Raw genomic sequence first — 15,088 nt, 5'->3', positions numbered from 1 at the left:
GGGGTATTAACATCTAAAGGTTCAACCATGAGTAGATGTCGCACCCACCTCAGTCTGGACACGGTCGACTGAAGAGCTGACACAGAACTAGCAATCTCAACGCCCGATACGTGCTTCGACTCTCACTGGCCGGCACTTGTTGACTTTCGAAGGAAATCTTTGATCCCGTTTGTTTCACAGCCCCAATTATACCAGACCACGGGTTCCTTTCTCAACAAGCTCCTTATCATTAGTTGTGGATGAGGTTCTCCACGATGATCATCTGACAACGCAGTCCCGACTCGGGTACCACATTGATATTCATGGGGTTAGTTCCATTCCTTCTGGAAGCGTTCAAGCGGCATCTAAATTCGTATATAAGGTCTTCCATAATGAACTAATTCTCCCCTCAAGCTCTTTCTGAACAATCAAATAACCATGGTGCACCCTCAGGAAGTTGATGTTATCGTAGCTGGGTAAGCCCCTATTCGTCTTGAAGTAGCTGTTTGTCTCATCACTATACCTGTAGCGGTGGTCCGGCAGGTATGTATATTGCAGCTAGCGAAATAGTTTTGAATCCTAACGCTTGATATGTAGGATCTGTTGTCGCAGGAAGGCTGGCCTATGCAGACCCTACCTTGAAGGTTATGCTCATTGAAGGTAGCATACATGAGAAACATCGTTTTCAAATTGCTGACATTGCTGCTAGCCGGTGCTAACAACCGAGATGACCCTTGGGTTTACAGGTTCGTCGTCTTACTGTTGTGGGATACAATATATTCATGCTCTATACAGACCTGGTATTTATGTGAAGAATATGCAACGAGATGGCATGTCAGTATTGTCTTAGTCTGTACAAATTTCTCCAAGAAATTGAACAGTCGTTCTTTGCAGCAATGACAAGGCCACATTCTACACCGACTCTCAACCGTCTCCGTATCTGAGAGGAAGGCAAAGTATTGTGCCGTACGTGAATATCATTTTCTCAATATCATCCTCTAGCTAAAATCCTTTTACAGGTGCGCCAACATCCTTGGTAAGAAAATTAACATAGGGGTTTCAAGTTTATAAAGCTTATAATCTTTATTGTCATACACAGGTGGAGGCAGCAGGTGAGGGGACGTTCTTGTGGTTGAGCAATTGTGCGCTAATACAGTGACATTGCTTCTTAGCATTAACTTCCAGGTACGTTGAATAATTATCTCAAAGGCGCTTAGGTATCCAATCCGTCTTTAGATGTACACCAGGGCATCCGCATCTGACTGGGGTTTGTTGCTTTTCGTGAGCTCCCTAAACCCTTCTAATATCTTCTTCAAACTATAGACGACTTCAAAAGCGAAGGTTGGACAGCCCAAGGTACGCTATGCTATCAAGCCTTTCGATAAATATCATCTGATCAGATTTTGTGTAGATCTTGTGCCTCTCATGAAGCGTGTAAGTTGAAGCATTTCGGGTAGTTGTGGGAATCGTCTAAACTATCTTCCAGTTGGAGAATTACCAAAAGCCGGTTAATAATGATACTCACGGATATGATGGACCGATTGCAATTAGCAATGGTGGACAAGTCACGCAACTTGCTCAAGATTTCCTGAGGGCTTCAGATGCTGTTGGAGTCCCGTTCAGCGGTATGTTTTGAAAGTGATATGATTAGCTGTGCATTAAAGCTCTCCTTGTGCAGATGATATTCAAGGTAATATCTCATTACAGCAACGACGGGATACGTGACTGACTTGATTAGATCTCAATACTTCACATGCCTCTGAGATATGGGCCAAGTACATCAACCGTCATACTGGGCGCCGCAGTGATGCTGCTACTGGTATGTGTTTTCTCTCATGCAGTTAATTTGGCCTAATGTCATCTCGTTATCAAGCCTATGTACACAGTGTCATGGATGTTCAGAGCAACCTTTACTTGCGCACCAACGCACGCGTTTCACGTGTCATCTTCGAGGGCAACAAGGCAGTTGGTGTAGCTTATGTTCCGTCCAGAAACCGTGCTCATGGTGCTGAAGTCCGAGAAACTATTGTAAGCTATACCCCTTATATCACCAGAGTTTGCATTTTAAAGTTATTATAGGTTCGGGCACGAAAGTATGTCGTATTGAGCAGCGGAACTCTCGGTACTCCTCAGGTTAGCCCAGTTGATCGGTTTTTGTTACACAGCTGAAGCAACCCGCATGATTAGATCCTTGAACGTTCTGGTGTTGGATCTGCCGACATGTTGAGACAATTGGACGTCAAGGTCGTTAGCGACCTGCCTGGCGTTGGGTTAGTATATTTTTTTATATGGATAATGAACAAAATTGATGTCCATAAAAGTGAGCAGTACCAGGATCATTACACGACACTGTCTCGTAAGTTCCTAGTGGTAGCTGTCTACTGAAATCACTATTGACGACATTCACACCCAGTTTTCCGTGTATCCAACGAAAGCAGCACGTTGGACGACTTCCTCCGTGGGAATAAGCAAGCTCAACAAGAGGTACGACATACCTACTGGCAAAATGCTGTATTCACTAATCGCCCTCACATCTCTAGCTCTTCCAAGAATGGGAAGTCAGCCCTGAGAAGGCGCGCCTGTCATCCAATGCAATCGATGCTGGATTCAAAGTGAGCTAGTTTTATTCAACCTCGCAGATCAGATGAGTTAATACGCGCGTAGATCCGACCTACTGAGGAAGAACTCAAGGAGATGGGTCCTGAATTCGGTGCTCTTTGGGATAAATACTTCAAAGACAAGCCTGACAAGCCCGTTATGTTCGGCTCAATTGTCTCAGCAGGTCCGTTAGATGTCTTCAGATCCTCATGTTGAACACTAACCATATTACTAGCCTATGCCGACCACACACTGCTTCCTCCCGGCAAATATATGACTATGTTAGTTTTTGCTAGTCTTATCATGACACTGTTAGCTGACTGGCATTTCATAGATTCCAGTATCTCGTGAGTAATGTTCGAATACCCTCAAAAAACTAATCTGACAATAACATGAAAAAGGAATATCCTGCGAGTCGCGGAAAGGTGCGTCTCGATCTGTAGTCTATGCCTCGCCATGTCTCATCGATATATAGATTCACATTTCGTCGACCAACCCTTACGCCGAACCCTTCTTCGACAGTGGCTTCATGAATGACAAGGCTGACTTTGCTCCGATTCGCTGGAGTTACAAGAAGACCCGTGAAGTCGCGAGGAGAATGGATGGTAAGTGGATATAGATGCGTGCATGTACTCGTCCCCTCACATGCCATTCGTATATAGCGTTCCGTGGAGAGCTCACCTCTCATCATCCTCACTTCCACCCTGCATCACCTGCGGCATGCAAGGACATCGATATCAAGACGTCCAAGCAACTCATGCCAGACGGGTTCACCGTTGGTATTCACATGGGTATGCAATGCCCTATCCACGGCTATCGTAACTTGCATTGAAATTTATTTGAAGGTACATGGCACAAACCCGGCGAACCTTACGATGCTAGCAAAGTACACGAAGACATCAAGTACACCGCGGAAGACGACAAGGCCATCGATGACTGGATCTCAGGTACGTACAATGATTCAGAGCATTATGCAGGTCTGATGGTTGTTGTAATGCAGACCACGTCGAGACCACCTGGCACAGCTTGGGTAAGCTTCTTGTTGACTGTTTCAAGTGATATTACTGACAAAATTCATCGCTGCAGGTACATGCGGTAGGATTGATCTATTTTCAGCATGAATTGCCTTCGCTGACATATTTTCAGCTATGAAACCGAGAGAAGAGGGTGGTGTTGTTGACGCGCGTCTCAACGTGTTCGGTAAGGAGTCGAATTCCACAGCATGACCCTTGAATTCCTAATGGTGCATTCTCATAGGCACCCAAAACTTGAAGTGTGTCGACCTGAGTATCTGTCCTGTGAGTGCGGAACTTCCTTGTACTTGTTCGTAAACTGAACTGCTGCCGCCTTAGGACAATTTGGGTACGAACACCTATTCTTCTGCTCTCCTGGTTGGTGAGAAGGGAGCTGATCTACTGTGCGAGGACCTCGGTATGAACTTTTTTCGCATTTCTTGGTCTTGGTCTTGATAACCCAAAATAATACTTCACAGGCATCAAAGTCAGGACGCCGCATGCGCCCGTCCCTCACGCACCCGTTCCCAAGGGTATTCCTGCCACACAGATCCCCCGCTAGTTGATCTTCCTCCAATACTCATTGAGCGAGAACAATTCTCTCGTTATCTTCACGAGTCGTGTATATTTATGCTTCTGGGATGTATGATTATGTGTGTATTTGCTGTATTCGTGTATGATCACTGCTCGTGTAAGATTTGTTTTTTTGTTAGCACGTATGTCCTGTGTCCTGTATGTAACCATTTCTGGAAATTCATCAAGGCTACCATGCCAAGTTTTACACTGCCAGTGCAGCAAGCTGTCTTAATTTCTCACATCTCTCGCCACCTAAACTAGATTTCAATCTAACAGAATCAATACAATGCACTATCTGCTGTTCACATTTCCCCACATTCTGCCAACACAAAAGGGACTAAGCAGAGTTGACTTCCAGATGACATTTTGAAAAGGACCCACCAGTAATTTTTACGACAAGTTTTGGTCTGTTATTCGGACCAGTGGGCACGTTTTCAATCTTTCTCAAGGTCAGCATTCCATCTATGACCTTACCAAACACGACATGTTTTCCATCGAGGAAATCGCACTTTGCTGTCGTGATGAAAAACTGGCAAACAATGTTATTTAGTTAGTCGACATGAAGACACCTTTAAGTTATGTGAATACCTGACAGCCATTAGTATTTGGTCCTGAGTTGGCCTGTATACAAGAATTGAGGATTTTGCGACAGGAGTCGATAACAAAAGAACTACCATGGACAGCAAGCCAGGACTGGTGTGTTTTTCTTGGAAGTTCTCATCCTGGCGCGGTAAATTGAGGGTTAGATGGCCGTCACAATTGAAGGTTTGATTTAACGTACAGGGAAATTATTGCCGTATATCGAGAAGGATCCTGTTCCGTCACCCTTCATGAAATCTCCACCTGTGAAGAAGGTTTGGGTAAGAGGGTAATGACACAGCCTGAATACATAATTCACAGACCTTGGCACATGAAGTTTGGCACGCTAATTGAAACCGAGGAATTTTGTGAATAGTTCGTGAACAACATTAGCAAGAACAGCGTACACTCTGTCCATCCATAGAAATTAACAGTGTGACCATGATATCAATGAGGATGCAGTTATGCAATACCTGTGGAAGGTTGCATTCTTGTATCCTTGAGGCCTGGCGTCACGTCTAACTTGAGTGTAAGTACGTCATTAGAACACAGATCAGAATGAGAAGAGAGGGTGGCCCATCAGCGCCAAGATCACGCACCTGCATTCACCGGTGCAAAGCTGTCTAAAATTCTCGGCTGTTCTGAATACAAGACAATAGATTGATCAAGATTTCAAAGGGGGCACAATGATCTACGTACTTGGGTACGATATCACTGAAAAGCTCCATCTTTATACGACCCGCAGGAGTCTCTCCTATGTTAACATCCATGAAAACGATGGGTCTGACGGAGGAAGACATTCTGGAGACGTATGAAGTGCGGTGTCCCGTTCTGAGATCTGACCCTCGGTATGATTAGAGGCGGGCGGAAATTGCCGAGATTTCAAGCGCCCTGTACATAATAGACGCGACTCGATAGACGCCCAAAGATAATGTTCCCTGTGGTCATGTCAAACTCATCGGTTGTCACATTAACCATCGATTGCACGGGCTATGCTCGCCGTCAATTCACATGTATCGCTTTAAAGCTTCCTTCGTCGTAATTTCAGTTCCCCTCATTTGACCAGGGAACCGTGACGAATAGACATGGATCCTCGCCGGTTCTGACCAGGACAATGCCATGGTGACATCTCAACCAGGCCCATAATCAATGTACGCTACTGCAGTCCCTATCCTAAATACAGTTAGCCTATCACAGGGTCTTGAAGGCATTTTCAGGAAATTGCTGTAAAATGTCCATCATTTTCAAGGTCAACGTTGGGCGCTAATTTGGTTTCTTCACGAGATTTTGGACTTGGCACCGACCGAGCCTAGCCTCGAGCCCTGGTTTTTTTTATTTTTCCCGTCATTTGCTCGTATAAAGGTAGGACCATGCCATCAGTGCACCTACTACACACCTCCCTTCCGCCTTCTCGACAAAAAGACACAAAAGGGTCGTTCAGGTTAAGTTTCTACACTCAAGTCCTTCCACTCTTTATCCAGTAAACACCAAAAATGGTCGGAGTCTTACCCATCATCGCTGCTGTTACTGCTGTTTCTGTTCAGAGTCAGTAATCGTCGTTGGATTTCATTTTTCATCCGCGACTGACTGATCGTTCTCAGCGTCCAAGATTACGAACAATTTACCTGCACACGCCGTCGCCCGTCAGACAACTGGTTTCGATCCCAGTGCTTTGCCCCAGGCATGCCAATCACCATGCCAGGTGATCAATACCATGACGGTACGTATTCATATCTGTTCATTGTATATGGTTATACTGAGGATCTATGTTGGTTGTTCATGTTAGGGCTGTGCTGATACTACTTGTCTGTGTACTACTTCTGTTGGTAGTAACCTCGAGTCCTGTATGGACTGCCTCGTCTCAAGCGTCCCTTCGGTGCAGCCCGATGCACAAAGCGCTCTCGATTGTACGAAGTCAGCCATAGCTAGTCGTGACCATCTTACTAAACCTTGTTCTACTATAGCGTTCAACGAAGCATGTGCAGGAACAACCGGTTTTTCTTCTTTGACTGTTCGTCTTCGAACCTATCCTCTACTTTCCTTGCAAGAGTCTCATGGTCGTCATTTTTATTTTAGCTCTCAGCATCTGGCTCTGCAACCCCCTCTGCCGGAAGCACTACCTCGGAAAGCGTTTCTGCTGCAGGTCCTACTACCAGTAACCCTGCTTCTGTTTCTGGTAGCTCCGCCCCAACCACCGCTGCAGGCGCAACTACTCCCACAGGAAGTGCTAGCCCTCAGGCTGGTGGCGCGATGAGCTTGAAGGTTGGTTTCACTTTGGCAGGTGCCATGGTGACCGCTATCATCGGTGGTCTCTTCGTGCTCTAGTTCTTCTACCATAAGGGAGAATGTGGGCAGGACAAGCTCTGTCGTTCAGTACAATACTTTCTTTTAGGGTATTAGTTGAAATTCAAATACACATTCTTTTGACTCCATCGGGATATATGAGAAGTACATATTTAAGTTACATTTTGAATTCAAATTTTTTGGGCTCAACATGCTCATGGAGTATTGGCTTATTCTCTCTGTAGCACATTTTCTTGACATTGACACATGTATCAGTACATATCCATCCGCTTCATAAATGCAATACACGTCTACTTTTACAGTAGTCATTTCGTACACATAGATCTTGTATATCCGTTCTTACTAGTTTGAGTTCTTATAAATAGATAGGAAGTGTTGGGTTGAGCCCAATCCAATCGATACCTTCAACAAAATCTTTATCGTCAATAAGGAAGTCCTTGAAACAGAGCAGGTAAGCATTGTGGATTGATGTCGAGATTCAAAAATTTCTTACCATGGGACAGTCAACAAGAGATCCTTTGATAGTGGAGAGACGATCTTTAACGCGTTTCAAAGGAATGTCAGGAACTACGTGGCCAGCCTTGACCTTGGGAATATAGCGCTGATCGATTCGTGTCAATAGGTAAAGAGTAAGGATAGGGTATTAAACAAACCTCATACGCCGACCAGTCTCGAACAAGGTTTGTCGGGACAGGACGGAAAATCTCCGTGAACGCCTCACGGTTCTTCCTTGCAGTGGAGTACCAGAGGTCGAGAGTCTCGTCTGAGAGGGGATCAGCGACGGCATCGTCCTCTGGGGAGTTCGTCTCATCTTCGTTGGGTTCGGGAGCGGCCCTCATGAAGGACGTCACTTGCTCATTGCGAGACTGACACATTTGAGGCTCAATAAGACCCAGGTGCTCTGTGATGGTATGATGTGAAGCTGGACGTTGAAACTCAAAATTGCAACTGACGCACCCCTAAAGAGTTTGCGACGGAAGGTTGCGGCAAACCGAGCAGCCATATAAGGTCGTCCGTCCATGGACGAATGAATCATGTCATCGTCTTCCACTACAAGGGCAATCTCGGAGTCTCCGTCACCCTTGGGGAAAGATTATTTGAGTACTTTGAGTTATCTGATACGATGAACATGATTACCCTTTGACTGCGATCGTTGAGATTAGCGGATCCCATCTGAATGATACTGCGTCAGACTCTGCATGGGGTGCTGTAGGTTAATACTTACGATAACCCTTCTATCATCAACAATCATGACCTTGGAATGGATATAGAGAAGCTCTGATATGTAACTATTGGAGATCAGGATCAGTGAAGGGCAATCGTCATCCATGCAAACACGCACGAGTTACGTTCTTCCTCTTCCGTGCCAAGCCAACGTTCGTCCCACAGCTCGGTAGCGTCCTGCAGCATGTGCTGGCCAACAGTGTCAGCGACCTCTTCATCCCCACGTATGTCATCGGCCCCACTCTCGAATCTTTCGATGACGTTCACAGCAGCATCATATGACGCCGGCATTGGAACCTTCTCCTTGTGAATGTCTGTCTGCTCGCTAACAACAAGACCTTCTTCGGTTTCTTGAGGGACTTTAACAAGGACTTCTTTAGGGGCATCTTCTCCCTGATAGGTGTTGCCGATCCATTGGCGAGCAAGAGCGATTTGTGCTTCATGGAATGTTACCCCCGAGTTTTGCTCCATCTTCGAGATCAGAGTTTCTAAGTAAAATATTTCAATACCAAACCGACCAAAGTCATGAATAAAGTAGACATACCCAATGGCGCATTAAGCCGATCGTAGGAACGAAGATGGAAGAAACGAATGTATTCCGACCTAAGAATTACCAAAGTCAGTGTGATAACATCGATCGACATGTACCACCTAGGAGACATACGGTTCATAGCCATCTTTGCGGATCTCCTCATATATACTGTGACCGCCACGGTTCATAGTTCGATACTGCGCAGCCATGATGGTTTTCAACGCCGATTCATTCTTCACATCTCCAGCGAAACCAGGGAGCTCTGGAATGACAACTATCACCTATAGTTCAATGAGCTATAGGACAAAAGGCAAGGAATATCAGTGATTTTTACCTTAAACTTTTTACCGTCGTGGGCTGCCTGGAGAATTCGTTCGACAAGGGCTTTAGCAATGAGATTCTTCACAGGACCTTCTTCCCTGGTGTTGGATATACTGGTAGTGGTTCCAGGAGGTTAAGAGCTGAGTATTCGTTATAAGCTCATCTTACTCACAAGAACTGATTCTCTGCATGGATCCAATCAGCTCACTACCAGTGACGATTACATTGACGAACTCACCGATGTAAATAAAGTGATTGGCCTCCCGAATCATTTGGCAGTCTGCGGAGGTATCAATTTCCAAATCGCGATGACAACTTAAGAACAACATACATGCGTTCTGGATACTGTGTTCGGTGAGCACACCATGACTCCAATCAGAAACACTGCGAACGGCTTGTACACGACATGTGCCATGAGGAGCAGGTTGGTACGGGGCTTCGACTTCGTCTCCAGGAGGTAAATGGAAGCGCTGCCTGAATTGACGTCCCATTTGATGCCATTTTTCTCGATGAGGGTGTCCTGACACAAATCATTAGCTTGAACAAAGTAACAAATGGAGAAAAAAATACTTACTGACGACAGCTTCGTTGGGAGACACATAAACATTGTGAGGTAATGCCAACCAATCATACAGACTAGACACATTTGGTTGAATGTAACCAATGACAAATTATGTATGCTTACTCGTCGTTCTTGTACTAAGATAGTTGCAGTGTAAACCTCCAGCCAAAACAAAGGTGAGTAAAGGGGTCTCACCTTTCGCCTTTTCACCTCATTCCATCGTTCAACAAAGTGCTGACAGAGGTCCAAGACAACAGAACCACATATCGTCATATGTACCTAGTGACTATATCAGCACAGGCTATGGCGGCAAACAAACGCCGGAATCGAAGACGCTAAACGTACATCATGCCAAGGCATTCTTGCAGTTTCTAAAATGGAAACCGCGTTGCTAACATAGTTTCCAACGTCTTGGAAATCCAGGACACGAGCATTATTGTAGTCTTGGCCCGGGAAAAGGGTTAACGAGAAGTCAGTAGGGTGAACATCAGCGAGGGGGTGAGTATGTGTGTCCCAACGACCAAAACATAAGTCCAAGCCTCCGACACATGCACGATGGTTATCAACGATGACAAGCTATAAATAATACTTTCAGCAAAGAAAGGAAGCTCTTAGTATCAATCACCCATACCTTCTCATGATGAGACCAAAACTCCACGGTATCTATGCAATAGAAATGTCAAGGATAGTCCTCTGGGGTATGCCAGAAACCCACCTTTACTACCAATGTGATCAGGATGACGCATACACGCGATATTGGGGTGCAGGCCTTCCAATACAGACTGTCACGTGTAAATATCGAGAGCTAGAAAGGTTATCAGTTCACGAACTTTGGTATGCTTTGAGCTCATAGACATCGTTTGAGTAACCTAAGAGAATCGTCAGATCTAACAACCTAATCGAAAGCCAATGAGCGTACCTCTTTATATACGACTACATATATCTTTACACCTTGCTGAGCTTTTCGTTTAAGAAGCCTGTCAAGTCTCCACTCCGGGTGGTATGCAGGGGGGCGACTATAAAGACTCAACAGATAAGGTCATATGTCAATAATGTAGATTCTTTACCGAAGATAAAGCTCCGGAGAGAGCCACCAGTCCTATTCAACAAATATCAAAGACGAGTGATACGCTGGGAAAGAGTGGCCGTACCAGTATGAAGATGGCATCTTGAGCACTGTCAAGCATCTCGGACAACGCATACATGTAATCATGCCCATCGATGTGCCTGATAATTATTGGAATATCAGATAACTGACATCAAAATATTGTTTGAAGTAGTGGAGAATACCATTTAATGGAATTTTGCGACCTCTGATCAGCAAAACTTTCAAAACGATGGCTTGCATTGATTTCTGCCCTAATTTCGTCGTTCAGCTTTTCCTCTGGGGAATCATGGCGACCTATATATAGGGGAAAGTAGTCAGTAAACGACTGCTTCGTCACTGATAATGCTTACGATTGGGTTCCAATATTCCTGTATACAAGATAACGGTGAGTTCCTTGATTTGGCATATCAGAGCAGTATCGTTACCTATAATCTCATCTCGAGCTCGATCGATTCCCTCAGGGAGTCGTTCCGCCAGATGTACGATTTTCTCAAGGAAAGACATTGCGATAATTGAGTTGCGACGGGTTCTTTACAGACTCTTTGTTAGTTAGCGTTCAAGTCGCTTGAGGCTATGGTTCTTCGGTCCAAGCGTTTCTGATTTTAATGTCTAGAGACATTTGATGGCGGGTACTTTTATCATTCCAAAGTTAGCACCCGTGGGAATTTCCGTGCTACTAGGTAAGTAAAACACAGCTATTCTTGTGCATGGCAGTTGCTACCCGGTCCTCACAGAAATTCACCTGCAACATGGAATTGAAATGAAAACACCACTGTCTTGTCTACGCCAAGAACGCACAATGTAGTGCCTAAAAGGTGGAGGTGGTTTCAATCCGATGCTGATAAACTTCTGCGGACACAGGTTTGGCTGTGAGGGGGCGTTCCGATGTCGCCCTGATTAGAACTCGTGAATGACAACAGACAACTTATGGGTGCCGGCGTCCAGATGATAGCGGATAAACGAGGATAGCTTACGAGAACAATGCATCGACGTTATAAATACCTGCATTATGTTTTGGAGGGGACAGGATTCTATGATCTGAGAACTCTGAAAGGATCAGAACCTCCTCCTTCTAAGCCCACCAAAATGGCCTGCCGAACAGCCCCAAGATAGTCGCTCAACTTTCGTCCATCCTGCGCGGCGAAATCATCGTACAGCTTGTACCGTGCGTCAGCCACGATACTTGCCAGCTGTAGCGCGCTTTTGAGGTTCCTGGCATTGGGCACAAACACGGAGTTAGTCGAGGGGAGAACGGATCAGATAAGAGGGTGACTCGCCCTGGTACGTGATCCCGAGAACTAAATAGCATCATGTGTAAACGAATGATAAGCTCCGGAACGTAGATTTGTCTTATGCGAGTGAGCTCGTGCTGCCGACGATCGCCTGGAAAGCATCTTTAGCAATAACTTCTGGAATATCGTGATGAGTAGAATAAGCCACCTGTGTTGCTGTCAAATATCATCCAGTCCAACGTCAGTAGCTTGATTATCATCTCGTGAGCCTGGTCAATGAGATCCTTCAAAGCAGGATTTTTCAACATTGAACCAATCAACAGACGGCAGAATAACAAACTTTATAATCTTTTAGCCATGCTGCCCGAGTATCTTTGTTCATCACAGAAACCTCGAGCGACTGACACTCTGTAACGCGCTCCAGGATCTCCCACACATTGAAAAATTGTCGATAATGGAGGTACTCTACTGCGCGATCTTCGGGCTCGCCAATAGATGCAAGCTCAGGGGGTAGCATGTCAAGAAGAGTCCGAGCTAGATGGACTCTGCCCGAGCCTAATCAGGCTTTGTCAGGCGAAAGAGCATATTTCAAAATCTTGATGAAACGCTCACCAAGGAAGTATCGGAGAATGACGGTAGCTTGCTCAAGAGCAGTGTCATACGTATCCTCCAAATATATTGTCCATTCTATTGAACGAAGTAGCAAGAGTTCCAAACCAGAAGGCGCTGGCTGGAGCGCTATGGTTGAAGGCAGTGGGCCCCTTAGGGGAGGAAGCAGCTGAAGAGACCATGTCATTATAAGTTTGTCAATTGTAACAGGGCATGCTGACCTGGAAGGCTTTCTCAATGGTCCGTTCCGCTGTCACTATCGCGACTCGGTTTATATCTAACCCGTGATCGCGGGCACGAGTCAATGCTAGGCGCCGTTCTTCAATATCGGCAGAGAGCTCCAGAGAAGTGAGGAACATGGCATATCTCTCCACCGCATTATCACCTAAAGCGCCAGCATACATAGCGATAAGGTCTCGCTGTCCAGCTGCCTGAAAGATACCATCAGAGACAAATAGTAAAAAACACCAAGATTATAACAAACTTCAAGGACTTGCAGATAGGCTTCAAGAATGACTTGGGTAGCCAGAGGAGGGACAGGAACGTCTATCATTTGCAAATAAAGACACAAGTGGGCAAAGAAGCGAGTCATGGTAGGATATCTTTGAAAGAGCGTTAGAACGTAAGTATTCTCTTTAGTGGGCACTTACTCGGAGGAACTTGGGTCATAGTGGCCTTCCTGTAGGCCATTAGCAAATCCTTCGAGCAATGGTTCTGTTTTGTCGAGGATGATATGCAGTTGCGACACATGAAAGGCGTTATCAGCTGGCGGTCTATCGGTACAGTGGTGAATGAAAGAAATGATATGACAAAATCGAAAGAATTTACCCATCCTCAACCTGCGCACTGCTTAGTGTTTCTAGAGTTCCCGTAGCTTCTTTTTCCCATTCCTCTTCTTCTGCATCTTCCGCAGCTGGCAAAATTTCTGGTACGCCTTCGTAAACCATTGACAACCCTCTCTCCCAAAACCCACCCCCCAGTCTGAATACTTCAGAGCTCTGCTTTTCTTCGCACAGAATACTTATCTGAGCCCAAAGATGATCTTCCCATGTCCGGCAGGCAGATTTCAAGATTACAGAGGTTTGAGGGCAGGGTGCTAGAGCAGCATATAAAGTGCGCTCTGGATCAGGTAAACTAGGCTGGATAGAAGGTCAATGTTTTCATGAAACACCATATCCAAGAAAAATTTTACATTGAGAGCAGCGCGTGTGCACGTAGATTTCCACAAAGTCCGACGCGGGTTTCCCTGCCATCCTTCGGCATCATCCTCATCTTCCATTGCATCCTCATCTCGTGGTTCATTGGCTGCTGTAGTATTAGCACAAAACCGGCACACGCTACAGCAAACATACTTACCTAGAGCTCTCCATTGAAACAATAGCGATCCTCGAATACTTGCGGCTCGCCAGGGTTGGTGAGCTTTCCTACATAGTTCTACAGCCTCATCCAGTCGTCCAGCGCGTACAAATGAATACAAAGCTTGTGTAAGACTCTTCTCAGACCCCTACTCCTAAAAATCAGAAGATAGTGCACGCTTCTTTCCAAACACACTTACCGCGTCATCTGCAGCCAGTGCTCGTCGATCCTCTCTATTTACAGCATCTGGGTCCATTTCTTTGACTAGACCATCTCTTGGTCCGCTACCTGTTCGTAGAGACTGCATAACGCTGTGTTTCGTAAATTTCCAGTAACCTGTTGTAACTTCTGGAAATTGAGGCGGAGGGGCAGTTTCATGCAGCCATTCTCTGACGACCACGAGTTCGGATAATAGAGGGGATGAATTCATGATAGCTTGAGCGAGTGTCGAAGTAGGAATGTATGGATTTTCAGAGAGTAAGGTGCGAGGATGTGGCATCGGTTCTGGTTCTGTTTTACGCGCTCTATATGGTCAAACGGGGTGTTAAAACCCATAGGGAAAATATAGCAGGAGATGATTTATGCATTGCACTCACGGCATCAACGCCTGAAGAAGTCCCCATGTATTTGCCTCCATACGCAGGGCATCCAGCTCTCCTTGAGTGACACCACCACTAGCATTCTGCTCCAGCTCTGCCAACCTAAACCGAGGAATCGTGTTGAAAGCGACGCGTAAGTCAAACAAATCAGTCGACGTACTGATCACGACATATTTGGCGGATACGAGGGGCAAATCCTGTTTCTGGGTCAAGAAGAGCGACCAAGTCATCCTTGGAAGACTGGCACACTGAGAGTACTTCCGCGCAGGACGAATAAAAGTCGGGGGCGTCTGCCATTTTTCTGGGTGCCGAGTTGATAGCTTTTCGTATTCGTGAACCACAATACGGACGATGTTCCTTTCGAATATATGAAGATGAGATAACTTACAGTTACAATATCACGAACATGAGACCGTGACCAAAAATCGAATAGGCAACCTTGGTTTCACTGCCACAAACGCATCCTCACCGAAATACACGTGACCACGTCCTTGTT

At 45.6% G+C, this 15,088-nt stretch overlaps 4 protein-coding genes across 4 annotated transcripts; 1 reads left to right on the top strand and 3 right to left on the bottom strand.

The window, feature by feature from the left end:
* Window positions 1-390: 390 nt before the first annotated feature.
* SERLADRAFT_471949 (uncharacterized protein) lies at window positions 391-4,382 on the top strand (the record flags this gene model as incomplete). Its single annotated transcript, XM_007320339.1, has 34 exons — window positions 391-455; window positions 509-522; window positions 577-639; window positions 689-725; window positions 775-813; window positions 874-945; window positions 999-1,015; window positions 1,079-1,091; window positions 1,152-1,164; window positions 1,216-1,246; window positions 1,303-1,335; window positions 1,391-1,413; window positions 1,466-1,604; window positions 1,658-1,669; window positions 1,718-1,798; window positions 1,853-2,007; window positions 2,059-2,112; window positions 2,167-2,249; window positions 2,301-2,335; window positions 2,393-2,463; window positions 2,520-2,591; window positions 2,644-2,761; window positions 2,813-2,858; window positions 2,912-2,924; window positions 2,979-3,002; window positions 3,053-3,182; window positions 3,240-3,368; window positions 3,423-3,524; window positions 3,578-3,607; window positions 3,664-3,672; window positions 3,724-3,777; window positions 3,835-3,875; window positions 3,930-4,008; window positions 4,070-4,382. The coding sequence occupies 34 exons, from the start codon at window positions 418-420 to the stop codon at window positions 4,150-4,152; spliced, it is 1,953 nt and encodes a 650-aa protein (XP_007320401.1).
* A 28-nt stretch (window positions 4,383-4,410) lies between these two features.
* On the bottom strand, window positions 4,411-5,573 carry SERLADRAFT_394234 (uncharacterized protein; the record flags this gene model as incomplete). Its single annotated transcript, XM_007320338.1, has 10 exons — window positions 4,411-4,485; window positions 4,548-4,695; window positions 4,755-4,787; window positions 4,841-4,888; window positions 4,948-5,009; window positions 5,069-5,091; window positions 5,184-5,186; window positions 5,219-5,263; window positions 5,345-5,386; window positions 5,445-5,573. The coding sequence occupies 10 exons, from the start codon at window positions 5,543-5,545 to the stop codon at window positions 4,469-4,471; spliced, it is 522 nt and encodes a 173-aa protein (XP_007320400.1).
* A 1,684-nt stretch (window positions 5,574-7,257) lies between these two features.
* SERLADRAFT_416597 (uncharacterized protein) lies at window positions 7,258-11,300 on the bottom strand (the record flags this gene model as incomplete). Its single annotated transcript, XM_007320337.1, has 25 exons — window positions 7,258-7,485; window positions 7,543-7,650; window positions 7,703-7,950; window positions 8,007-8,130; window positions 8,187-8,222; window positions 8,275-8,338; window positions 8,392-8,761; window positions 8,818-8,876; window positions 8,938-9,086; window positions 9,140-9,239; window positions 9,299-9,311; window positions 9,365-9,406; window positions 9,458-9,646; window positions 9,701-9,762; window positions 9,812-9,825; window positions 9,884-9,967; window positions 10,034-10,264; window positions 10,320-10,351; window positions 10,404-10,470; window positions 10,519-10,557; window positions 10,608-10,704; window positions 10,756-10,787; window positions 10,840-10,915; window positions 10,979-11,090; window positions 11,147-11,300. The coding sequence occupies 25 exons, from the start codon at window positions 11,298-11,300 to the stop codon at window positions 7,405-7,407; spliced, it is 2,583 nt and encodes an 860-aa protein (XP_007320399.1).
* Window positions 11,301-11,800: 500 nt separating this feature from the next.
* On the bottom strand, window positions 11,801-15,008 carry SERLADRAFT_450816 (uncharacterized protein; the record flags this gene model as incomplete). The annotated part of the gene is made up of 14 exons (XM_007320336.1): window positions 11,801-12,008; window positions 12,074-12,179; window positions 12,237-12,312; window positions 12,369-12,583; window positions 12,641-12,806; window positions 12,859-13,068; window positions 13,122-13,239; window positions 13,288-13,410; window positions 13,466-13,776; window positions 13,830-13,942; window positions 13,994-14,141; window positions 14,193-14,517; window positions 14,590-14,694; window positions 14,753-15,008. 14 exons carry the CDS (start codon window positions 14,887-14,889, stop codon window positions 11,828-11,830), a joined length of 2,334 nt encoding a protein of 777 aa, XP_007320398.1.
* Window positions 15,009-15,088: the final 80 nt, after the last annotated feature.

Source organism: Serpula lacrymans, assembly GCF_000218685.1.
Source record: "Serpula lacrymans var. lacrymans S7.9 unplaced genomic scaffold SERLAscaffold_9, whole genome shotgun sequence".
NCBI lineage: Eukaryota > Fungi > Basidiomycota > Agaricomycetes > Boletales > Serpulaceae > Serpula > Serpula lacrymans.
Note: the sequence above shows the minus strand (reverse complement) of the source record. Positions and strands in the feature narration are given on the sequence as shown.